Here is a 25141-nt window from a genome sequence, read left to right on the forward strand (position 1 = left end):
ATTCCTGTCGCTTCACACTCGGCTGCGAACCGCCCCAGTGCATGCTGTAGGTCCTGGTTCGATGAAGCCAACAGGACAACATCATCTGCAAAAAGCAGAGATGAAATCCTGTGGTCCCCGAACCGGACCCCCTCCGGCCCCTGGCTGCACCTAGAAATTCTGTCCATAAAAATGATGAACAGAACCGGTGACAAAGGGCAGCCCTGCCGGAGTCCAACATGCACCGGGAACAGGTCCGACTTACTGCCGGCAATGCGGACCAGACTCCTACTCCGGTCATACAAAGAACGGACGGCCCTTAACAGGGGGCCCCGGACTCCGTATTCCCGGAGCACCCCCCACAAGACACCACGAGGGACACGGTCGAATGCCTTCTCCAAGTCCACAAAACACATGTGGACTGGTTGGGCAAACTCCCATGAACCCTCGAGCACCCTATGGAGGGTATAGAGCTGGTCCACTGTTCCACGACCAGGACGAAAACCGCATTGTTCCTCCTGAATCCGAGGTTCGACTATCGGTCGGATCCTCCTCTCCAGTACCCTGGAATAGACTTTCCCGGGGAGGCTGAGGAGTGTGATCCCCCTATAGTTGGAGCACACCCTCCGGTCCCCCTTTTTAAACAGGGGGACCACCACCCCGGTCTGCCAATCCAGAGGCACTGTCCCCGACTGCCACGCGATGTTGCAGAGACGTGTCAACCAAGACAGTCCCTGCACATCCAGAGACTTGAGGTACTCAGGGCGAATCTCATCCACCCCTGGTGCCTTGCCACCGAGAAGCTTACCAACCACCTCGGTGACTTCAGCTTGGGTGATGGATGAGTCCACCTCTGAGACCTCAGCCTCTGCTTCCTCCACGGAAGACGTGGCGACGGGATTGAGGAGGTCCTCGAAGTATTCCTTCCACCGTCCTGTGATATCCCCAGTTGAGGTCAGCAACTCCCCACCTCCACTGTAAACAGTGTTGGCGGAGACCTGCTTTCCCCTCCTGAGGCGCCGGACGGTTTGCCAGAATTTCTTCGAGGCTGACCGATAGTCCTCCTCCATGGCCTCCCCGAACTCCTCCCAGACCCGAGTTTTTGCCTCCACAACCGCTCGGGCTGCAGTTCGCTTGGCCTGCCGGTACCTGTCAGCTGCTTCGGGAGTCCCATGAGCCAGCAAGGCTCGATAGGACTCCTTCTTCAGCTTGACGGCAGCCCTCACCTCCGGTGTCCACCACCGGGTTCGGGGGTTGCCACCACGACAGGCACCAGAGACCTTACGACCACAGCTCCGGGCAGCTGCTTCGACAATGGAGGTGGAGAACATGGTCCACTCGGACTCAATGTCTCCAACCTCCCTCGGGACATGAGAGAAGCTCTCCCGGAGGTGGGAGTTGAAAACCATGCTGACAGAGGGTTCCACCAGACGTTCCCAACAGACCCTCACAACACGTTTGGGTCTGCCAAGTCTGTCCGGTTTTCTCCTCCGCCAGCGAATCCAACTCACCACCAGGTGGTGATCGGTCGACAGCTCTGCTCCTCTCTTCGCCCGAGTGTCCAAAACACGCGGCCGAAGGTCAGATGACACGACAACAAAGTCGATCATCGACCTCCGCCCTAGGGTGTCCTGGTGCCAAGTGCACTTATGGACACCCCTGTGCTCGAACATGGTGTTCGTTATGGACAAACTGTGACTAGCACAGAAGTCCAATAACAGAACACCACTCGGGTTCAGATCAGAGAGGCCATGCGATCCAATCACCCCCTTCCAGGTCTCACTGTCGCTGCCCACGTGGGCGTTGAAGTCCCCCAGTAGAACAATGGAGTCCCCAGTCGGAGCACTGTCTAGCACCCCTCCCAGGGACTCCAAGAAGGCCGGGTACTCTGCACTGCTGTTCGGCCCATAAGCCGAAACAACAGTGAGGCACCTATCCCCGACCCGAAGGCGCAAGGATACGACCCTCTCGTTCACTGGGGTGAACTCCAACACATGGCGGCTGAGCTGCGGGGCTATAAGCAAACCCACACCAGCCCGCCGCCTCTCACCGCGGGCAACGCCAGAGAAGTGGAGAGTCCAGCCCTTCTCGAGAGGTTGGGTTCCAGAGCCCAGGCTATGTGTGGAGGTGAGCCCGACTATATCGAGCCGGTATCTCTCAACCTCTCTTACAAGCTCGGGCTCCTTCCCCCCCAACGAGGTGACATTCCATGTCCCTAGAGCTAGTCTCTGTGTCTGAGGATCGGGTCGCCGGGCACCCTGCCGTCGGCTGCCACCCAATCCACATTGCACCCAGCCCCTACGATTCCCTCGGCGGGTGGTGGGTCCACCGGAGGGTCGGCCCACGTCGCCCCTTCGGGCTGAGCCCGGCCGGGCCCCGTGGGCAAAGGCCCGGCCACCAGGCGCTCGCTTGCGAGCCCCAACCCCAGGCCTGGCTCCAGGGTGGGGCCCCGGCTGCGCCATACCGGGCGACGTCACGGGCCTCGATTGTAATATATTCATAAGGGCTATTGACCTGCCCTTGGTCTGGCTCATCACCCAGGACCTGTTTGTCATGGGAGACCCTACCAGGGGCATAAAGCCCCGGACAACATAGCTCCTGGGATCACGTGGGCACTCAAACTCCCCCACCAGATTATTGACATCTGTGGGGACATTTTGTGCCAGATCGGCACAGGAGGAGCCTCCGACCTGCAGCCTGCGAAAAAGATGTTCAGCCCACAAACCAGCAGCCGCTTCGCAACTCCACCGTGGCTCGGTTCCAGTTCAGTGCAGATGGTTGTGTTCATGCCAAGATAATTATCAAAACTTAAAAAAAAAGAAAAGAAAAGAAAGCTCCTGTTGTTTTATGGATATTTGTCATTGATAAATGTGATTTAGGGATATTTGTTGGCCCAGAGAAGAGACAGACGCTGGCGAGCAGTCAGAGAAAATATTAATTTTAGAATTGGCGGCAGGTGCATTAAGATGTGAGTCTGAACACGATCATTTCCCAAGGAGCAACATGAGAATCGGGAATGCTGCGCTTCATGCAGCATTAAACTATTTTTAATAGGAAACCGTGTTTTTTTACGAGCTACTGTTCCTGATCTGCATCAGTTTAAAGTTTGTTTTTGTTTTCTTGCCTGGTAATGATGATTTATATTTTATAGCTAACACAGAAAGTGCACAGCTTCACCTCTCAGATCGCTAAATTATTCAGCAGAGGTTCATGCATCTGTGAAAAGTGAACATTTCTTGCATTTTTCCGTCTTTTCGTGGTATGAACAGGGTCACACTGTTGCTGAAATAAAAACATGAACATATTCAAAATAAGTCATTGCATGTATGTATCATGTACACAGATGTGCATGTGACTGAGCTCCACACTCCTACTTTGCAGCCTTCGAGCCAGTTTTGAAAAGCTGCAGGATGCTGCTCAGTTTGGTTCAGCTTTCATTGAAAAAACAGAAAATCTATGTTTTACAAGTTGATTTTAAGTTTTTTGAAAAATGCATGCGTGCTAATTAAAGTCAAACATGTACTTTTAGTTCTTTTTGATCGAATTCGATGGTACATTTATTTATCTCTGCTGCAGTTTGGGTAATATGATAAAACCAGAGCAGGAGGAACCTGTGCAGGTTCTGGCAGGACTAAAGAAAGGCTTGGTCCAACCTCACCGGTCTCACTGGTCTCTTATATTTTCTCCTGAAGCCTGCTTGGGCTTTAACATAATGACACTGACTGTTTTTACGTGTTTAAATACAATCATTTCCAATCACATGAGGTTTCATTGTCCAGCTGGTCTCTTCTTCAAATCCCAAGTAAGACTGTTGGATCTTCCATCTCATACTGTGGACTTTAAGATTTTATTTATATTTCATTTAAGTTCAGATAAGCTGGAGTTTGACGCCGGTCCTTTAAGCAAAGCTTTATGCCAAAATGAGCCATTTATGTTTTAAATAAAGTTTGCTTGGAACCATTTAACATTTTTAACCCATAAAATGAGGACTCCACAGCAAAAAGAACTGATTAGTTTTGATATTCAAACCAAAACAGTAAATTATGTTGCATTTATGGTATTTCATAACTACGAATAGACGTTTTACATATTGCAACTATTTTAACAGACTGTGTTTTTCCTCTGTGCTGTTTTAGCTATTTTTCCTTTTTCACTTTTCTTTCTTGTTTTTGGTCTGGTTTGTTTTCGTCTCTGTTTCTAAGCCACATTAGCTATTTTAATCATTTTAGCTGCTGGGCCATTTTAGTTTTTGTTCTCAGTAAATCTGATATTTTGATTCTGACATTCTTTTCCAAACAGACAGAATTTCCGGCCCTCGATGTCTCCGCCCCTGACCTTGGGGCGACGCCGGCTCTGATATTTTGTGGAACCCCCTCAGAGTTTATGGTTTGTGAATTATTAAAACGAGCCCTTGTTCATTTTTACTCTGCCCTTCAAAAGACAAGCACAAATCCTGCCAGACCTGTCCATCAATCCTCCCTCCAAAGCTGTGACAACCCCCCAAACACACACACACACCCACACACACACACACGTGTCCGTCTCATCCTTCTCTGTATTGCAGAGGCGTCTGGCGGCACCCTGTTGTATTTTTAATGTCTCCCTTCTTTTCCCAGCTGTGTATAATGAATGTTTGATTCCACCCCCCGTGACCCCGGGTGGATCTCGCCCCACTAAGTCGCCCCGCCAGGTCACAGAGGTGCTGAAATATTCACACCCAGGAGCTGCTGACTGGACCTGTGTTCCTGATTGCATTCCCAAAGTCAATAACACACCTGCAGTGGTCCCATCCAGACTGCAGCGCGTCGATGGGGGTCGCCAGAGGGAAATCCATGGATCAGGACGTGTGTGTGTGTGTGTGTGAGGCAACACTTTCCGTCTCCGCTCATTTTCAAACCTCGACTTCAGCTACAGTTGGCTACACGTCTGAAATCTGTCTGCTCGCGCGGAGATCAGTGTTTCGGCAGTTGGATTATCCCTCAGAGAAAAAGCCGAACATCTTTTATGTTCATATCACAAGACGGAGCGACTCGATGCTGCCAACTGCGTTTAACGTCCACGGAGAGGCCCGCTTGGTTTCTGAGGAAACACGACAGACTGCACCACTTGTGATCTGGCTTCTTTTCATTTGATATTCATCTGTAGTCGCTCATCTTTGACCCCGCCCTTCTGATGTGGGGTTTCTTTCATGTGCGAGCTCAACTTTTTTTTCATAGAAGCTTTCCACAATCAAAGCCATTTCTTCAAGTGAGTGTCTGAAAACTCTCCAGCAGACTGCGAGAGAGCTCCAAGGTGCACAAATACGTTCGTACGTGAAGGATGCCAAATATTTACTGAATTAGCAGCATTTGATTACAGTTTCCAGTTTCTTCTTTGAATAGCAGTGAAATTCTATACTGAAAATTATTCTTGATTTTGTACTTAGGAAGGATAGATTAAAAGCAATGAAAGCTCAATGTGTCACACTTACTGTTGACACATTAGCAGAGCTGTTAGCGCTCTGTGGATCCATCTAACAACAAAGGAAAGATGGTGCCACGGCGGCGAGAAGGCATCCTGACGCCTGGAGAGGACGTGAGCCAGATCTCAATGGAAGTTAAATCGCTTCTTATTTGTGCCATTGTGAGTAAGGGTTGTAGTTTTTATCACAATTTCTCCACGTTTTTGGCTTTCCCTGTTCACTAAACCAAACAAATAACCAACCCAACCCATCAACGACCGATCAAACTGTCAGGACTTTGTTAAAACATTCGTGTCTTTCTCAAAATTTAACATGAATAAAGGAAGCGTACAGAAAGGAGGTTTTAGATTTAATGTTTATTATAACATGCAATGACCATATACATACATTAATAAGAATAATAAGAGAACATTTTATTTCAAAGTGCCATATAGGCTAATTTAATAGAATAAATGCTAAGATTTCACTCTAAAGATTAACTTTGCTATTCCAGATGAGTTTCTTGCACCTTGCAAATGAGGTACAACATCTAAGATAACCTTAATTCAGAAGTCTTCCTTCATCGGGAAGTGAAGAGTAGAAGTGAAAAGTACATAAATAGTCTAAGCATTCTTAACCTACTCGTAGTTAAACTTCAGATCAAGATACATGACAACAAAAGTCTAATAAAGTATAAAACATGTGTGCCTTATGGTTCAGTGTTCTTGCTTTGAGTTGTGCTTATTGTTTTCATAGTAACCTATTTAATAAATTGTCACACACATTGGTTTGTTTGTGGTGAACAGCAACATGTTTTAAATGCTATTTTGAATCAACGCTCCATAATTGAAGTCTGGAGGTCAGGCTTGAGGTGAACAGCTAAAGAGTGAACAGCTATATACACCTTCACTAAAGTCACAATTGCTGCAGTGGAATCATCAGCAGAATGAGATTACTGCTTTGGGTGAGGCTGAAGGTCATGTTGGTCAACACCATTTTTCCATATCACCTCACTTCTTAACTAATCTCCACATTATTTTTTAAAAATATGTATTTTAAATCTTGAGCTTTCTTCCATTTGGTTTTCTATAAATATCTCCTGAAACAGGATGAATCAAATATTTGAGTTATGTTAAACTGATTTCAGGGGTGTCACACACCTTTTAGTGGAGGAGCTAAACACTCTGCCCAGTTTCCCCTTGAGTGGGCCGGACTGGCAAAATAATGCCATAACCTTTGCATTTAAACTCTGAAGTTTCTTTTTGTTGTGACAGAGAATATATGCAATGAGAATGTTGATTCACAAAACCAATTAAAATTGCTACTGAAAATTATTATAATCTCAACATAAAGTCAATTTTAATAAAACCTTCCAGTGTGAAATATGATGAAATCTCAACAAATGACAAGGAATTTGTATGGGTTTTTTTTAGTGTTTTTAAACAACATTTTCCCTAAAATTTCGACAATTTGCAGACCAGTTTTGACCCCTCTGACGTTATTTGAAAAAAAAAATTAAAATAAAATGTTGTTTTTTTGTTTTTTGTTTTTTAAATGAAAGATTGGGATGATTTCCAAAGCATTTTGTTGGTGGTGAAGTGTTGCTGAGCAGAACCCTCTGTGGTGGGGGGACTTTGGCTTTTTTGGCGTAACAAGTGATGAAGAATCCAGACTTCCGGGGGCGTTTGATTCGTTGTGGATGACATCAACTGAGGAGTGAGTGTGCGAAAAGAAAGAAAGAGAGAGAGAGAGAGAGAGAGACCGAGAGAGAGCGGCGCCCTCTCCTCTCCCCGGTTACCGAACATGACACAATGTCTGCTGGTATAAAAAGCTAGGGCCACTCCTATCACGTCTGGAGACCTCTCCGGTGCTCTGCAGCGAATAGAGGGAGGAGGCTGCTGCTGCTGCTGCTGCTGCTGTTCGGATCCGGCGCGCGCACCGGAGCCACACTGAGACGGACCAGAGGAGAGGACAGGATGGCCACCCTGGTACAACCCGCAGACATGGAGACTCTGGGCGGCCAGAGCGCCACCGGCGCGCCGCCGACGTCCTCCAGCCCCTCGCAGCACTTCAACGACAGCAAATTCTACCTGCTGGTGGTGATCGGGGAGATCGTGTCCGAGGACCACCTCAAGTGTGCCATTGCGGACATCGAGAAAGGTGAGACGGAGCTTTTGTCGGGTGGGCGTGGGCCACCGAGGGCTCAACTTTATGTCCGAAATGACAACTTGAAAAAAAAAAATAGTGTGGTCTAAATTGCAAGCTTTTAAAGCAACCATCGCTGCACCTGTTTGCACGCGGGGATTTTACGCACGATGCGACGGTGCCAATTACGCAAATTAATGCGTAATTAACGACTGATGTAGCGATTGAATTGTCTGAACTCCGATTTCAAGTAAAGCCGACTTGATGCTGTTAATAAAAGGTTATTGGAGAGCCCCTCCCAGCGCCAGCTCCACGTAAACCCCTCAGTCGCTCTCTGCGCCACACGCTCGGTGTGTTCGTCGCCGGTTTGCTTCAGTGCGATTCGTTTCTCTGTCATAATCAGCAGTAGGCCCGCTTGTTGTCATCCTCACACGTGGGCCAGGTTCCCTAATAAAGCTGACTGCAATGATTCAGCATCGATTTTTTTTTTTTTTTTTTTTTTTTTTTTTGGAGGGGGGGGGGGGGACTCTGCGTCAGTAATGCAGAATATCGAATTTCTCTTTAGTTCAGCTGCGTTTTACTTCCGCAGCTTCTTGCGAGGTTTAATTCACATGCGTCAGGCTTTTGTTTCACACTCATCACCGCCACATCCTGCAAGCGACGCCAGCAGGCTGAAGCTGATTTTTTTTATTTAATTCATTTTATTTCATAGTCATCGGAGCTGCGGGGGCTGGATAAAGACGCCTCGCTTTGTCCTCTGACGGAAATGTTAGATTAGAAGATTTCTCCAGCATCAGCATCAGCATCAGCCCGCATCCAGCTCTCTCATCCTTCATCCCACACCGGCTGGTGGGCGTGGCCCGGTCCGCACTGCGGTCCCTACGGAAAGCCAGGAGGGCCGATCTCCATCCCCAGCAGGGCGTTTTGCGAGCTTCACAGCTGCTGGAGTTTGTGTTTTACCATGAGAAAGGAGAGGGAGGACGATGGTGTGACGCAGTGACGGCGGGGGAGGGCAAATGGAGTTGTTTTCATACACTGGGGGAGGCAGAGAACTCCCAAAGTAGAAATACTGTCTCCTGTATGCTGCATACTTGACTAGAATTGTGTTTAAAACTCAGATCTGTGGCATTTGTTACAGGTAAATATACATTTTCATTAGAATTTAAAATAACCATGTGTAAGGGATTACTTTTGAGACTCCTTAAAGGTTGCATTAACTGGATTTAACCTGTTGGAGTTGAAGAACTTATAGATTTGTGTGCTCTCCAATAAAAATCATGAGAAACAGAGGTAGATAGTTTAGTTGTTGTTATTGGACATCACATCTAAGATTCTTTTCTTTGGTGATTCTGTTTTAAAGTGGAGGTATTTATAGTATGATCTTGCACATTGATCAGACACAGCTTTTATCGTTCTTATCTGTGTCATTGTGAGTCAACAGTTGTGCTGAAGCCTTTGAATGAACTTGAACAGCTCCTGCAACAAGTCGACGATGAAAATAACTTTAAGCCAAGCGATTTCATGCAGGCTACATGAGAGAAACAAACTAAATTTCCCACTTTTGAGTCACTGCGTTCCTGCTGTGAACTGGCTCCAGGCCTTCGCAGGGCCTGGCTCATGGCCTTCACAGGGCTTGGCAGTGCATAATTACAGAGGATGATACCACAATGACTCAGCACGGAGGAAGCTGCGGCTGCCTCTGGAGTCTGGAGCACGCAAAACAAAAACCAGAATGTAGATATTTCCTATTAATGATTGATTTTCTCTTGCCAAATCAGTCTAAACATGTTAACTTGAGGATTTTCCGATGTGTGAGTGATGCTGAGACTTTTCTCATTTGGGCAGCCTGCTTTATGCTTTGATTTACTTCTTAAAGTTAACACATGCTTTTGGTGGTTCACCCTGTGATGAATGTTTTTCTGTGTTTTAGGGATCCGCTCATGGGACACCAACCTGATCGACTGCAACCTGGACCAGGAGCTCAAGCTGTTTGTTTCCAGACACTCGGCCCGTTTCTCTGCAGATGTTAGAGGTAAAGTGGAATTTCACTTTAACCAACACAGAATACAGGCATTTTGAGCAGGTGAGGATGAAGTCTGGACTCCACTGCAACCATGACCCTGTGAGCATGAATGGATGAATGGATGGTTGGATGGACGGATGATGGACAAACACATTTTTGTGTACTGGAACTGGAGCTGCTTCTGGTAAAATCCGACTCATCGTCTGCTGAGACTTCATATTAAGTTTTGTGGGTCAAATTAGCCAATATGGGAGGTGAGTGTTTCTGTTTAACCTAATAAAGACAGCAGATACACTCTCTGAAACTTGTTAGATTTAATCCTGACATTTATTCATGCAACAGGCTTTTTATCTATAAAGTACATATTTCAGTAATTTTAAAGAATTTGCGGCTTCATAACTGACCTGTACCATTTTGTGCAGGATATGAACTGTAAGTGAGGGAAGCACTTGTGTTTAAAGATTACACAGGTAGAAAAGATGGATGCAACACTACTTTCAATATTTTTTTTCCACACATACAGTAATTTCAGGCTTGGGTGTTTTTACAAAAACAGATTTTTTTAAAAAGAGCATTTCATTTCCACAGAGTAGATATGTCAGATCTGATATGATTTGCAGCAGCGTGACGTTGATCTGATGTATGAGAGGAGAAAAAGCCACAGCCAGAAACCGTTTGGCTGATTTAGGTCTGTTCATCTCTTTAAAAACCAAGCAAACATAACAGCATGGTTCTGTCTTTCAGCAGAATGAAAGTCAGTAATCATGTCACAGGTCATTTTTGTATGTTTTTATATTAAACACAGTTTAGAGGCACTTCTTGACGGAAAGGATTTTAAAGCATAATGCTTGACAAATTCCCTCTCATTTCACCATATAGGCTATAGCATTTTTTTTTTTACTGTTTTCTGTAAACATGAACAATATTATGCACATTATATGTGATTAAATATGTTTTAAGAGCTTCTAACATGTTTCCTCATTATAAACAGAGTGAGGAATACTTTAAGCACAGCAGTGTGTAATTATACAAAGTTGCTAATGAATAATTAAATAAACCCCCAAACCAAGAGTCCACTGTTGGAATGTATAGCACCATTTCATCATGAACTGATTCATCTTTAAGTTACTTTATTTGGAAACAAAATGAGGAAAAAAATAGCACCAATGTGGCGCGGCACTTGGGTTAAAAGTAAAAATCAGCAGCAGTATCTCATCTTTCTGCGTCTCTCTGCAGTGTGTGATTGCACTCAGCTATAACCTCCTCGCTGTGTATTGTGCAGGTCTTTATTATGTATCCCAGGATGCTTCCGCTCAGCGTTTTGTCGCGCGGCATTTTTATGGCTGTGTCGTTTCTGCAAGGTGAAGGAGTGGCTCCATAAAAGATGGATCCCGTCCAGCGTGGTCAGCTGGGACATGTGGGCAGCGTGGCCTTGACGGTCAGCTGCAGCTCAAGCCTCTGGTTTGGCCTCGCTCCACGCCGGACGGGAGCGGCAGGGCGTCGCGCTCGGGGCAGATGCACAATGGGATGATCCGACCGCTGCAGGATAATTCGGCAGATTTGCATTAATGCATCAATAATCCTCAAAAATGGGCAGGCGGTAGCAAAACAGAGAGGGCTAAAATCTGAAATGGCATTTTAAAGGCGCTTCAGTTTCATTGCATTTTGTTCTTACGAAGATCCCATCCTCCTCCTCCTCCTCCTCCTCCTCCCCCCTCCATGCCCTTTTCTTCCTCTTGCATGCTGTTGCCTTGCAACTAGATGCGCAGTTGATTCGGGAGTAATTAGCAGCGTGGGATCCCTGGTGGCAAGTGTCCACGAAAAGAAAGGAGGGCGGAGAACGGAGAGGGTGAAGGGGGGGAAAGGAAAGGTTGATCAAAGAAAGACGCTGAAGGAAACGCAGACGAGAGCGAGAGTGCAGGAAAGAACACGATGAACTCAGATCACAGTGATAAATTACTGGAGCTGCAAAGAGAGAGAAGAGAAGAGAAGACGTGGTTTTGAAAGTCACTCCCTTCTACTGCTGAAGAATTTGAATAATTTTCTGTAATAATGCATAGAATGAGATTTTCATGTAGCCCCAAGCAACGCTTTCTCTCTGTTAATGTGTTCACTGGGTAACATGAACTACACTTTATACCTTATTCAGGGATTTTTATGTATAGTAGAAATATATTTTTAATATGTTCACCTACAATTCCAAGATTTCTGAATGAACATAATCAGGTTAGCAAATACTCTTGTTTGCCAGAGAAGACATCTTTCTCATATGCTTGTAATGAACATGAATACAGAGAAAGCAACAGCGTTTTCAGTTTAAAGCACAGTAAAAGAATATGTAGCTGCTTTTTTTGCAAGACAAGTGCATCTTTAATCTTTGTTTTTTTTATTCTTATTTGTCACCTTGATGTTGCGTTGGTCCCTGTTTTGACCTTGAGTGTTTTGATCGTGGTTTTGAAAAGCAGCAGCTGATTGGATGTGTACTTCATTTAAATTACTACTCCGTTATGTCTTTTTGTCATGAAATCGCAAGCAAGGAAATAAAATACCAGTACACAAAGAAAAAGGTGTGTCCTGTTGCAGGGACACCTTCCAGTCAATCCCCCATCTCGCCCTGTCCGTACGTCAATGTCTCCTTGAAGGAAGACACTGATCCCCCAGTTGCTCCCAGTGGGCGTCGAGCACTTTGCATTTCAGCCGTCGCCATTGATGTGTGTGTGTGTGTGTGTGTGCTGATGTGTGTGCGAATTGGTAAACGTGACTCACATTAGGACGACAGAAGCAGTGGAAAAAAAGGCACAACATAAGTGAATTCCTTTAAAAATTCCAATTATTTCAGGTGAGCTTCACCTTTTAATCCAGCTGTGCTCCTTTTAACAGCAGCTGCGGTCATGAAGTATTTCTACAAGCTGTTTACTGCTTGTAAGACTGACTGTTTGGGTCAAATAATCCGGGGCTGAAGACCTCCAGTCTCTCCCTCATGGATATATGACACTCCTGCTTACGGATGAATTTCCCAGAACTCCCTGTGCGAGCAGGCACCAGCCTAAAATACCATCCTAAACCACACAGCCTTGCCTAATGATGACATTGCTAAAAACATTTGTGATCAATAATGAATAAAAATAGTGTTTACTCCTTTAGTAGGTTTGTCTCAGATGAAGATCTTCGTAATGTTCTCATTTTTCACTCTTGGGTTGTCTCGACCTGGTTTCTCTTGAACAACATGTTTGTATAGAGCAGGAAAAGAGCAAATTGGATCAACTGATCTGGCGTGTTTCAGTCATATCCACTTATTTTCTTAGATGGAAAACTAATTGAAAGATCGTGGTGAAACATTAGAATGTACCAATTACTGCTTTTTTTTCCCCTCTCAAGCTGTCGTTCAGTCCTACCGAAACAGGCTGTCATTGATTGAAATCAATCTTTCCGCACAGGTGATTGACTGGTCCGTGAGTCGCCTCGCTTCGTAGCGCCAGCGTTGCTTTTAGCTTCACGCCCAGACGTGTTATGAACGCCGGATCCCTTTCTAAACCCGGCGCTGTGGGGACACAGACGTGACTGACTGACTGGCTGGCGCTGAATATTCGGCTCCCTCCCGGGGCTCCAGCTTTCAAGCTGAAAGTCACTGAGGTCAATTATTCTGTCACATGATGGAGGAAAATGAAGAAAGCTGCTCACACACACACACACGCGGATGCAGGAGGTCCACCTGAGGAAGTGAAATTGTGTCACTTTTTTCATGGCATTGCATGGGGTTGTTCCACTGATCTATTTTTGGTGCGGTGCCATCCACATTGATGTTCCCGTCTGGTTCGGCGCGCGGCGTGGCGCGGCACGGCGCCCAGGCCACACCAGTCTTGCACTTCCCATCGGGCCGGAAGGAGAATGCTCGGTGATGCATGTCGCATTACCTCGACTCCCGCTGCCACCGAGCAGCACCGGGCTTCCCGGGTTTTCATGTAGACCAAGGTAATTGCCAGGGTCAAGCAAGCTCCAGTGCACAATCTCTCTCTCTTTTTTATATCTCAGACACATCTTGGTGACGGCGGGTCTGATGGTGGCTCTTTTGCACTTTTACCGACTGAAGGCTGCTGTTGCATTTTGCGGTTAATCTCACAAAGGGAGAGCGATCGGGGCGTTGCCCGCAAATGGAGACAAAGAAAACTGAGACCTGTCTTTATTACATTAGCAATTACAGACATGGCCTGTGTGCAGTAACTGGAGCTGAACGAACAACAGACATCGGGGGGAATGACTGTCCTCTAATGTCACAGGCAAGGGAAAAGTGTTTTTATCATTTTTGTATGGAAAAATGGTCGAATATGAGCGATGTTGGCATTTTTATTATAGATGAATGACACCTAGGGGAGATTATTGTGCTAAATATCCACAAATAACACTTATATTTACATTTGTTTATGAGAATATGTACATTTGTAGTATAAATATGTTTTATGAATGCACTATAAAGAAATAAAGAAAGTCACTGCAGTTTTTGTCTAATAACTTTAGTATCTGAATTATATTACATTATAAACCAAGAAAATATTTTAATAGTTCCATATTTATATAAATAAACTTTGAAGCTAGTTTCTTAGCTATTAGTACACAACGGTACTTTTCAAATTGAGGAGGATCTGGAAGACAAAAGATTTTCTCTTGTTAATAATAAAGAAAAATAGTGATAGAGTGAAAACGTTTGAAATGTCAGCTTCTCGTTAGAAGCTCCTGCTTGTGTGTTTGTGGTAGAGCTGATAGGATGCAGGGTGAGCGGGAATCATACCCATACCTTAAAAACCCCTCGTCTACAACACTCATATTCATTTGCAAAGCTTGTTTTTTGTTAAATTTCAGCCTACAGATGATATTGTTCAACTACTTTTTCTGAATAAAGACACATAACTATCTGAACTGAAGAGCAAGAAAGATTAAAGACGCACTCGACATAAATGTGCTTCTATTAAATCGAAAAAAAAAATCGCCTCCTGAAAAATCACCTACCAAAACTGAGTTACAGTCGTTGTGACATTATTTCCCCCCAAGACAACAACTCCCATAAAACAAAGTGCAATATGGAAACAGCTAACCGAGTGACGAGTGCAAAGGAAATAACGCAACGTGGAGTCATTATTTCTCCCTCCATTCAACCCCCCCTCTGCTTATTGGGCTCTAATGGTCCTGTAGTGTGTCGGTGAATGCCAGAGCTCCTGCATACGGAGCGACGGCCCTCTGGGGGAAGCTGTGGAGTTAATGGCTGTCTGTGCCATGATGAGAATCTGCCATATGAAATATGTATGGAGGAATCAGCCGAGCAGTCGGATAACTGCAGCAGAATCACGTCTCTGGAGACGCTGCACACTTCAGCAGCGGGCGTCTGAATTTAAAGCCTGCATGCAGCCACTTACCGCCGCCCTCACACGTGCAGGCCTGAGTCTTACCCCCCAGCTTTGCATGCCGGTGGCGGCGCGTCTTCAGCCTTTACCGGAGGAAATTGATCCAAATTACCGACACGAGGCCGGCCTTTTTGCGTGGGGATTTATTGATTTGTGCATTTAAGCAGAAATGTGATAACAAGGAAGAGAAACAAAGAGCGAGCCTGTGAGGTTGATGAAGTGAAGCTTGCGCCGGGATGAATAATGATGCTGGAGATGCCGTGTTCCTGTCACATCAGCTGGGCCGGAGGAACCCCACCCCCAACACTCTCTCACACACACACACACACACTGCCTGTCGGTGGGATCGAATTGTTATCATAATCAATCATCCACAACCTGGGAGGATTGATTATGAGCCTGTCACGGCCCACTGTTCATTTTGTGCAAGACAGCTCTGTCTCATGAGAGGAGGATGCAACTTATTTCAAACGGCAGCAGTCTGAGTTATTTTTACACCGAGAGCAAACAATTATTCCTCATTTTGAAATTTCAATATTGTTGGATATCTCACAGGAACAGAAGAGGTCAAGCAGTGATGGATGGATGAATGGATTTCTTTTTTGGTGCCCTTGAGTGAATTCACCTATACTTAATGAAAGTTACAGAGCAACACCTCGAGAGTCGTACCAAAGTATCATCACCTCCACCGGAGCACGACTGACTCCAGCTGAATGGTCGACTGTGACATGGGGTGATGGAGGAGGGACTGAATCCTGACACAGGTTTTAATGTCAAGGAGCGGGGTTCAGTGGTGGGGAGGTGTTATTCTTCAATCTCTGGAGATTTCATCCATCTTCGTGATAAAGAGCTTCACACTGCAGAGGCCATTAGCGTTGACACAGCCACAGTGCAGCTGGACGCCGTCAATGCTTGACGGATGAGTTGATGAATTTACGGAGATGATATTGACTTTTTCAAAAAATTTCCATATAGTCCACAAGATTTATTTTATTTGACAAAAGAAAGCGTAATGTGTGGTAACAATAAATACATAAGACTATATTATGCTTCTAAATGTGCTTATTATCCACTTTCTCTCCAGGGCAGAGAATTCTTCACCATAAAAGTAATATCCTGGAGACGGTGGTGCTGATCAACCCTTCAGATGATGCTGTCAGCACCGAGGTAAGAATCGCTTTCAGTTGTCATTGACAACCAATATTTCCATTAACCATCTCTTCATCTGATTTTTTTTTTCACAAATCCATTAAAAAGCTGGTAATGCTTTTAAAACTTCTCAGTGTATTTACACCCGACTCTCCATAATTGGTTTCTATTGACTGCAAAAACACAAAAAGCAAGAAGAGTAGTAAAAGACTACATAAATGCTTCATTTATTCCTGAGAAAACCAAGCGCAGCCTTTTACACTTGGCTTTGTGCAGCACACTTTGATGAAGAAAGAAACAGGAGAGTTAAAAGCACAGACGACATGATTTTTTTTCCCCCTCTCCTTTCTTTTCTCTCTTGTGTCGCTGCACCTTTTCAGCGTTGCCTCCACCCCCGGCCATGTCTCCAGTCAAACCGCGCATTAATAATGTCTCACTTCACAGCAGGGTTGACCCGACACCAGCCGCCCAGAACAGCTGATGTAGCTAAAGTCGAAGATAAAGAGCAGCGGGAAGGAAGAAAGGCAGAGAGAGAAGAGGGATAAAAGCAAACTTAGCACAGCAGACAGCAAGCAAACACGTCAGCTAATCAGCTAATGTACTGGAGTAACGTAAAACTGGTGATAACTCAAATGCAGCTAAAACACTGAACTGGCTGCTGCAGCAATCCGGCTTTATCCTCTTTTCTTTTTAGTTTCTCGCTCTTCTTAGGTAGCTGCATTGACTAACTGTATTCACTGTTACGTAACATAAAAGATGAAATCCGTCTTCTTTGTTTCCAGGTTCGGCTGATGATCTCGGACACGGCCAGACACAAACTTTTGGTCCTCTCGGGGCAATGCACTGAAAACACCGGGGAGCTGATTCTGCAGTCTGGATCTTTCTCTTTCTTCAATTTCATCGACATATTCACCGATCAGGAGGTGAGCCGGCATGCAGGAGATCCGTGTGTATCGCTCAAGAAGAAGGGAGGTGCAGCCGGAGGAGGCACACGACAAATAATGACAGAAACGTGTGCATAGTGAAGAACACACACAGCTGAACACACAGGTTTCTGAGACCAGTTTTGAGAGTCAAGTCCAGTTTAGTGGTCTTGATTGTTTTGTTTTGCTGGCTGCAAAAATGGAAGATTTCCAAACTTAAAGATAAAAATGGACATTAAGTCAAATTTAGTCATCATGATAATGTAGTGTTAAATTGTCTTAAAATAATTAAAAACATTTGAGATCTTCTGTTGGATTCATGCACGTCAAATGCACGTCACTGATGAAAACATGACGCAAATCGTTAAAATGCATCACTATAAAAAGCAGAAATTGCATTGTTGCATCATGCCAGGCAGAATGACTGACATATATTGAATTAAAAATCACTTATTTTCTCTCATGTCCAGATTGGTGAATTGCTCAGTACGATTCACCCAGCAAACAAAGCCAACCTTACGCTCTCGTGCCCCGAGCAAGGCGACTGGAAAAACTCCAACTTGGACAAACACAACCTGCAGGAATTCATCAACATGAAACTGAACTCGGCTCTCATCCTCCCTGAAATGGAGGGTCTCTCGGAGTTCACGGAGTACTTATCCGAATCAGTGGAGATCCCATCTCCTTTTGACATGCTGGAGCCGCCAACCTCAGGGGGATTCCTCAAACTCTCCAAACCGTGCTGCTACATCTTTCCAGGAGGCCACGGCGACTCCGCTCTCTTTGCTGTCAACGGCTTCAACATGCTGATCAACGGGGGCTCGGACCGGAGGTCCTGCTTCTGGAAGCTGGTGAGACACCTGGACCGGGTGGACTCCATCCTCCTGACCCACATCGGGGACGACAATCTGCCGGGCATCAACAGCATGCTGCAGAGGAAGATTTCAGAGGTCGAAGAGGAGCAGTCGCAGGGCTCCACAGCTAACAGCGACTGGGTGAAAAACATGATCTCCCCTGATATTGGCGTGGTATTTGTGAATTTTCCCGAAAACCTGGATCACCCTGACCCGAGCTACAGAGTGCGCAAGAACATTGAGGAGGCAGCGTTCACTCAGCAGTTTCTCACCAAGCTAAATCTGAGGATTGAGCCTCTGCAGAGGCCTGTGGGAAATACAATTGAGCCAATAACGCTTTTTCAGAAAATGGGTGTTGGAAAGCTGGAGATGTATGTGCTTAATCCATCCAAAAATAGCAAGGAGATGCAGCACTTTATGAAGCAGTGGACAGGGAGTGAAAAAGACACCACGTCCATTCTGCTTCCAAACGGGAAGGAATCTGAGTTCCCTCTCTCTTACATGACTTCAATCTCTTCACTGATCGTTTGGCACCCTGCAAATCCCACAGATAAAGTTGTACGTGTCCTCTTTCCTGGAAATGCTACCCAGTATCACATCTTCGAAGGTTTAGAAAAGCTGAAGCATTTGGATTTCCTGAAGCAGCCGGTTGTAACACAGAAACTGCTGTCTTCAAATATGCCATCGACACCAACACTCAAGCAGGCAAAGATGAAGCAGAGAACAGACAGCAAAGAGAGCTTGAAGTCTACCCCAAGGCCATCTCCAAGCAAAAACATCAGGAAAGAATCGAAAGAGGAAAGCTCAGAGAAGGTGAAGACAGAAACGGAATCAGTTCAAGAAAAAACACAGAAGACAGAGAAAAGAGATAAGGTGTTATTAAAAAAGGAAAAGGCAAAGGCGCCTGAGAAAGAATCAAAAGCAAAGGCAGAGCAAGCAGCCCAAAATGATACTCCAGAAAAAAAGAAGGCTGAAATGAAACCCAAAGTCGAAAAGGAGAAAATTGTGAAGAAGGATAGCAAAGCACCTGTGGAAAAGAAAAAAGAGGTGAAAAAAGAAGTCGCGAAAAAAGATGACACGCCCAAACATGAAGCTAAAAAGGATGAGAGAGTAAAGAAAGAGGAGGCAAAGAAAGTCCTGAAAAGAGACATCAGAAGAGAATCGCCCATGAAAGAGAAGAAGGAGGACAAGAAAGATGTGAAAAAGACCTCAAAAGATTTAAAGAAGACATCGCCAGGTGAAGAAAAGAATCTCAAACCAAAGCCGCTGAAAAAGGACGACGCTTCAAAAAAAGACACTACAGCTCCAGCAAAGCTAAAAGACAAAGGGAAGTTAAAGGTGACAAAGAAGGCGACAAAGGCGGACAGTAGTAAAGCTGTAGCTGCTGCTGCTGCTGCGACTGTTGCTGCCGCGACTGCAGCAGCTGCTGTTATGGCAGATGATCCAGAAGATGAGAGATCTCTGATGTCCTCACCAGAAGACCTCACAAAGGATTTTGAAGAGCTCAAAGCTGAAGAGTTGGTTGAGGACGATGCAACTGTACAACAAAACGAGGAAAAGGAGCCTGTGATGGTTCACCAGGAAGAAACAATGCAGACCAAAGAGTCTCCAGAGGCATTAGAGTCTGTGGATGAGGGCATCACCACAACAGAGGCGGAAGGCGATAATGGGGAGACTCCGGAGGAACAGGTGATAAAGGGAAAACTCAATGGACAATCGGAGAAGTTTGAAGATGAAGGAACCGGCATGGAGGAGACATCGGAAGGTGGGGATTATGATGAGAAAGGAGAGATCGAAGAAGTTTATGAACCACAACTTGAATTAGACAAAAATAAACTTGCTCCTTGTGCTGATGAGGACCAAGCCAAACATGATGAAGTGAAACAGGATTACAGTGTTGAGGATGAAGACGTCACCAATAAAAATGTAGAGGTTGAATATGAAGGTCACAAAGATGCAGAGAGGCAGAGTCTCTATGCGTCAACTTCTCCGAAAGTGTCCTCGCCCATTTCTCCGGCTGCATCGATCCATGATGAAAGGTTTCCTGTCGGCTTTGAGAGTGAGACAGTCTCGGATGATGAGAACAGAGACGAAACCCCGGAGGATTACACCGGCACTTCTGGACACACTCACTCCACCATTGAGGTCTCGAGTGTGCCCACTCCTTTGGATGGGATGTTGACTCCTCGGGACCTTACAAGTGATGAAGCCACCAATGACGAGACCGAATCTCCGTCACAGGATGCCGCAAAGGTTCAGTCTTCTGCAACTGGTGAGTTTGATAGAAAGAAACTTTCCCCACTTCAAGACATCCCAGGATCAGCTCACTCTCTGAGTGATGCTACCGAAGGTCAGGACTATAATCACTCTGCTTCTACGATATCTCCACCTTCATCACTGGAAGAGGACAAATTGGGTCAGGATTTTCTCCTAGCAGGGAAAGCTGATGGTTTTGCCAATGCTCAAAAGCCATGTGAGGTGTATGATACTGATCCGGCTAGACTCAGTACAATGTCCACTGCAGCGCCTCTTGTACGTTCTCCCTCAGTTGAATGCAAAGCCACTATTGATTCTCCGCCAATGTTTGCTGCTCCAATAGAGCTGTCCACCACACTGACGGGAAGTACCAGAGCAACAGCTGATTCCTCCATCAGTCCAGATGACAAGACACTGGAATTGGCTAATTCACCTCAGTCCTCAGGCCACACTCCCTATTATCAGTCCCCAGTAGATGAAAAAGCAGGAGCGCTTCCGCCTATGGCAGATTCACAGGGTCCAGTCATTGTAGAGGTCACAAGTGATAAAGAAGATTCCTCTTCCAGAGTTACTCCAGAACCCGTTGAGCCAGAGCGAGAACGTGCCTCCCCAGTGGAAAAGCCAGTATTCTCTCCAAGGAGCCCAGCACCAGACGATGAGTCTCCAACAAAGAAGGAAAAGTCGCTCTTCGATATGGACCCTAAAAAAACAGTAGAAAGTAGTCATACGGGCTTTTCTTCAGCGCCACTTACCAAACATGAAGCTGACACCAATCCATTTACAGGTTTCAAAGAAGACAGTAAAATGTCCATTTCAGAGGGCACTACATCCGACAAGTCGGGAACCCCGCTGGAGGAGGTCGTCGCTGAAGATACATTTTCACATCTGGCTTCAGCATCCACAGCCTCTTTGGCCACCAGCTCTTTGCCAGAACCAACAACTGACTCTCCTTCCCTTCATGCCGAGGTTGGCTCTCCTCACTCGACCGAGGTTGATGACTCTTTGTCCGTCTCTGTGGTTCAGACTCCCACCACTTTCCATGAAGCTGAAGGATCTCCTACCAAGGAAGACAGCCCAAGGCCCATGTCCATCTCACCAGACATTTCACCAAAGACAAAAAGTAGAGCACACATGCAAGACACAAAATCTCCAGAGCATTCTACCATGTCAATCGAGTTTGGCCAGGAGTCACCCGACCACTCCTTGGCCCTGGACTTTAGTAAGCAATCCCCAGAACACCCATCATTGGGCAGCAGCTCACGTGCAGCGGAGAATGGCCCAACTGAGGTTGACTACAGCCCTTCAGATGGAGCAGATGTCAGAGCATCTGAAGAGTCCAGTGGAGCAGTGGAGAACCCTTTACACTTTGAAGAGAGTGATTCAGCTCGTGCCCATTCTGCAACGCCATCAGATGCATCTCAGTCAACTCCCTCTGTCACAACCCCATGCCAAATGACAGAGATGTCTAATGTGGTAACTGAGCAAAAAGACAAGTCTCCCATCACCTCAAAGGCATCCTCCCTCAACCACTCTCCCCATTCAGATGAACCATCTCCAGCTCTAGGAAGTCCTGCAGGCAAAGACAGCTCCAGTGCGGGTTCACCATCTGGAGAGAACATAGCTAAATCAGACTCAGAGAAATCTGAAAAGGCTCTTCTATCCCCGAAAGCTACTTCACCATCAAGCATTTCAAAGGAAGCTACTGTTTCTCCAGCAAAGGAGACAAATCCATTTAAATGTGAGGCTTCAGCAGTGGAGAAAAAGTCCCCTGTGAGCCCCAAAGTCCCTTCACCATCATATCTACCTCTCTCTGATATGCATACTTCTGCCTGTGGCTCCAGAGACCCGGACACCAAAAAGAGCCCCTGTGCTCCATCTAAGACAGATGTCGACCTCTGCTTAGTGACTTCGTGTGAGTACCGTCATCCAAAGACTGAACTATCCCCATCCTTTATCAACCCCAACCCTCTGGAATACTTCATCAATGAAGAAAACGCCCTGGATGAGGAGAAGCCTTTAGCCAAGTCAGGAGGCGGACCCCCACCCCCAGGAGGTAAACTGTCCACCAAACAATGTGAGGAGACCCCGCCCACATCCATCAGTGAGTCCGCTCCGTCTCAAACAGACTCAGATGTTCCACCAGGAACAGAAGAGTGTCCATCCATTACAGCCGACGCTAACATTGATTCTGAAGACGACTCAGAAACTCTCCCCACTGACAGAACCCTGACCTACAGGCACGCTGACCCCCCTCCCATGGCACTCAGGGACTCTGCTCCATCCCCAGGCCACCATGACGTCTGCATGGTGGACCCAGAAGCCCTTAAGGCTGAAGAAAACCTGCACAATGCTAATACTGATGGAGGGGAGAAGTCCAACAAGAAAAAGCTCTCAAAGAAGTCCTCGTCACCAGCTAGAAAGAGTGGCCTTTCAAAGGTGAAGGACTCAAAAACTGCCTCCCCAAAGAAAGGCGTCGGAGAAGGGAAGGATGCCAAAAATGCAACAAACACTTCTGCATCCAGAGGAGTGAAAAATACAACATCAGGTGAGTTTTGGTTAATGTTATTATTCATGAAAAATTGTAAAAAAAAAAATACTTCCTTGTTCTTAAAATATTGCTCATCATCTAAATGGAAGGTTTATTTTTTTTTTTCCGATGCAGGAAGTGGAAAGGCATCAACAGGGGCGTCTCTACCCAACTGTCCTCCCATGTACATGGATTTGGTTTACATCCCCAATCACTGCAGTGCCAAAAATGTGGATGCTGAGTTCTTCAAGCGCGTGCGCTCCTCTTACTATGTGGTCAGCGGCAACGACCAGACAGCTCAGGAACCCAGCCGGGCTGTCCTCGATGCTTTGCTGGAAGGAAAGGCCCAGTGGGGAAACAATATGCAAGTAAGTTTTAAAAAGAGTTGAGTTAAAAGAATTGCATTTCACTTACATTTTTCACAACATGGAGTTTGTTTGGGTTTTTTGATGACCATTTTAAGCACACCTTTGAGTTAGTATTCCTACAATTCAGTGTGTCAAAAAGCTTAAATTTGTGGTTATTGTAGCTAATAAATTATAAGGCAGAGTCAAAAAATGTAAATGGGAACAGGAACTGAAAATGTAGGCAAACTCCACATTTACACTTAGAAAAGATTAAAAGATATTCCCAATCACAGTGATTTACTATGACCTTGACGCAAGATCAAAAACTGAAAATGAAATATTTTTGCAATATTGTGAGCTGTGAATTCTCGGCATTGATCACTCATTTCACCGTCTGACGCCAGGTCACTCTCATTCCCACCCATGACACTGACGTGATGAGGGAGTGGTACCAGGAGACCCACGACAAGCAGCAGGAGCTCAACATCATGGTCTTGGCCAGCAGCAGCACTGTCGTCATGCAGGATGAGTCCTTCCCAGCTTGTAAGATTGAGATGTGAACCTCCGCCAAGGGACTGTCGATCGATAAGGAAAATGTAGCATAAAGCCTGAGCAGACACTTAAAAAAACACTTATATGCTAGAATGAAATAATTATCTGCAATGGGGATTTACTAACATGAGCTAACTTTGAGGCGGGTCCATGCTAAGGACGATGTTAAATGTAATGCATCCCTAAAAATCTCAATGCTTTCTTTTTTTTTTTTTTTTAAAGATACAGATGGATTGAACTGGGTAAAGATTGGTGACCAAAAAAACTCATCATGAATGTCCAGTGAAGCCGATTCTCATGTAATTCGAATAACGATGATGTTGTTGTTGACGTATTGGCTTTCCTTCGTATCCCAGGAACAAAATATTTGAGAGCTTTCAATCAATTTAACTGCTTTTCAGAAACAAATCTTCCCTGCATCCTGAAAATAAGAGCTGCTGTCCACACCAAAGGATGAAACAACACTTTTCTGTTATGCCTTAGGGAGTTAAAGTGAATGTAACAGAGGTGGGGTGGTGGTGCGGCAGGTTTGAGAAGTGGCCCTGCAGACTGGAGGTCCAGCCGTGAATGATGGTAGAAACAAGCGGAAGGGACACTCAGCGTTGATTAACAGTAATATGATGTCTATCTTCTCATCCATCAGGGGCGAGTCAGAGTGGTCCTTCCACTATGAAAGTGTTCTTTGTGTTTTCAGGATGGCGAAGGTTTTATGAGATTCTTTTATTTTTTATCAAAGTTTGTTTTGTTTCCGATTATGTTGCTGCTGGTTTGCATTTTTTTTTTTAATGTGGAAATTCTATTTATTATGTCTCGTTTGAATTATTGTGCTTGATTGTCCTGGCAGCCTTTTTCACTGTGCAACAGGAGGTTGCTTCATGATGTTCTCACTTGCCTTTGTCACAGATCTTTTTGAAAGATTGCCTTTTATTTTAGATCTTTTTTTTATTCCAAGTTAATTTAGAAAGAAGTAGAAGAAGAGAAAAAACCCTGATCTTATTTCTTATAGCAGTTTTTTATGTAATCAATGAGCGATGGGGGCACTGCGTTTTCCCACTGTAAAGCTGGTGAAGCAGGATATTTTCATAAACCTTAAAATGTCTTGTTTTTCTAAAGCGTTGTACTATAATTATAAATAGCTTTTGTGGCCAATGAGGTGGTTGGAAGACACGCATGAGTTACGATACGTTTGGACTTTTCTCTTTTTTTTTTTTTATTAGGGACTTTGCTCAGCTTATCATTCAGAACAACAGGGCTAAGTAGCTAAAAGGAGCTTTTTATTTTTATTATTTTTTTGCAAGTCGTGCCATCACACATGTATACTTAACTCCAGAGACTGCTCGTAGCACTGCGTTGATATGGAACTTGATAATGGTGGCAGGCAGCACACTGAAGATTTCCGGGTCAATGTGGGTGTTTGGAGTGGCTAAAAACTTGATTGAGAGGAAATCGGCTTTTCAAGGTTTTATGAAGGCCAGCACACGGAGATGAGAGCGAGTGACTTGTGTTTCAAATGAAAGTATGTAAAGAAAAAGGAAAAAAAAAACAAAAAA

The 25141-nt window shown here is 45.2% G+C and overlaps 1 protein-coding gene across 2 annotated transcripts; it reads left to right on the forward strand.

Moving 5' to 3' along the window:
• The first annotated feature begins 7197 nt into the window (after nt 1-7197).
• Nucleotides 7198-24556, forward strand: map1b (microtubule-associated protein 1B). Of its 2 annotated transcripts, none has more exons than XR_003930664.1 (7): nt 7198-7579; nt 9495-9596; nt 16068-16150; nt 16915-17055; nt 17526-22714; nt 22828-23060; nt 23444-23578. XR_003930664.1 is itself a non-coding variant. In XM_030085466.1 (7 exons), exons 1-7 carry the CDS (start codon nt 7396-7398, stop codon nt 23597-23599), a joined length of 6084 nt encoding a protein of 2027 aa, XP_029941326.1. In that variant the 3' UTR covers nt 23600-24556. The 2 variants fall into 2 exon arrangements, 1 of the variants encoding a protein (XP_029941326.1); XM_030085466.1 differs by having other exon boundaries at nt 7396-7579; nt 17526-22710; nt 23444-24556.
• The last annotated feature ends 585 nt before the right edge of the window (nt 24557-25141 follow it).

This window comes from Salarias fasciatus (assembly GCF_902148845.1).
Source record: "Salarias fasciatus chromosome 7 unlocalized genomic scaffold, fSalaFa1.1 super_scaffold_4, whole genome shotgun sequence".
In the NCBI taxonomy this organism is placed as follows: Eukaryota; Metazoa; Chordata; class Actinopteri; order Blenniiformes; family Blenniidae; genus Salarias; species Salarias fasciatus.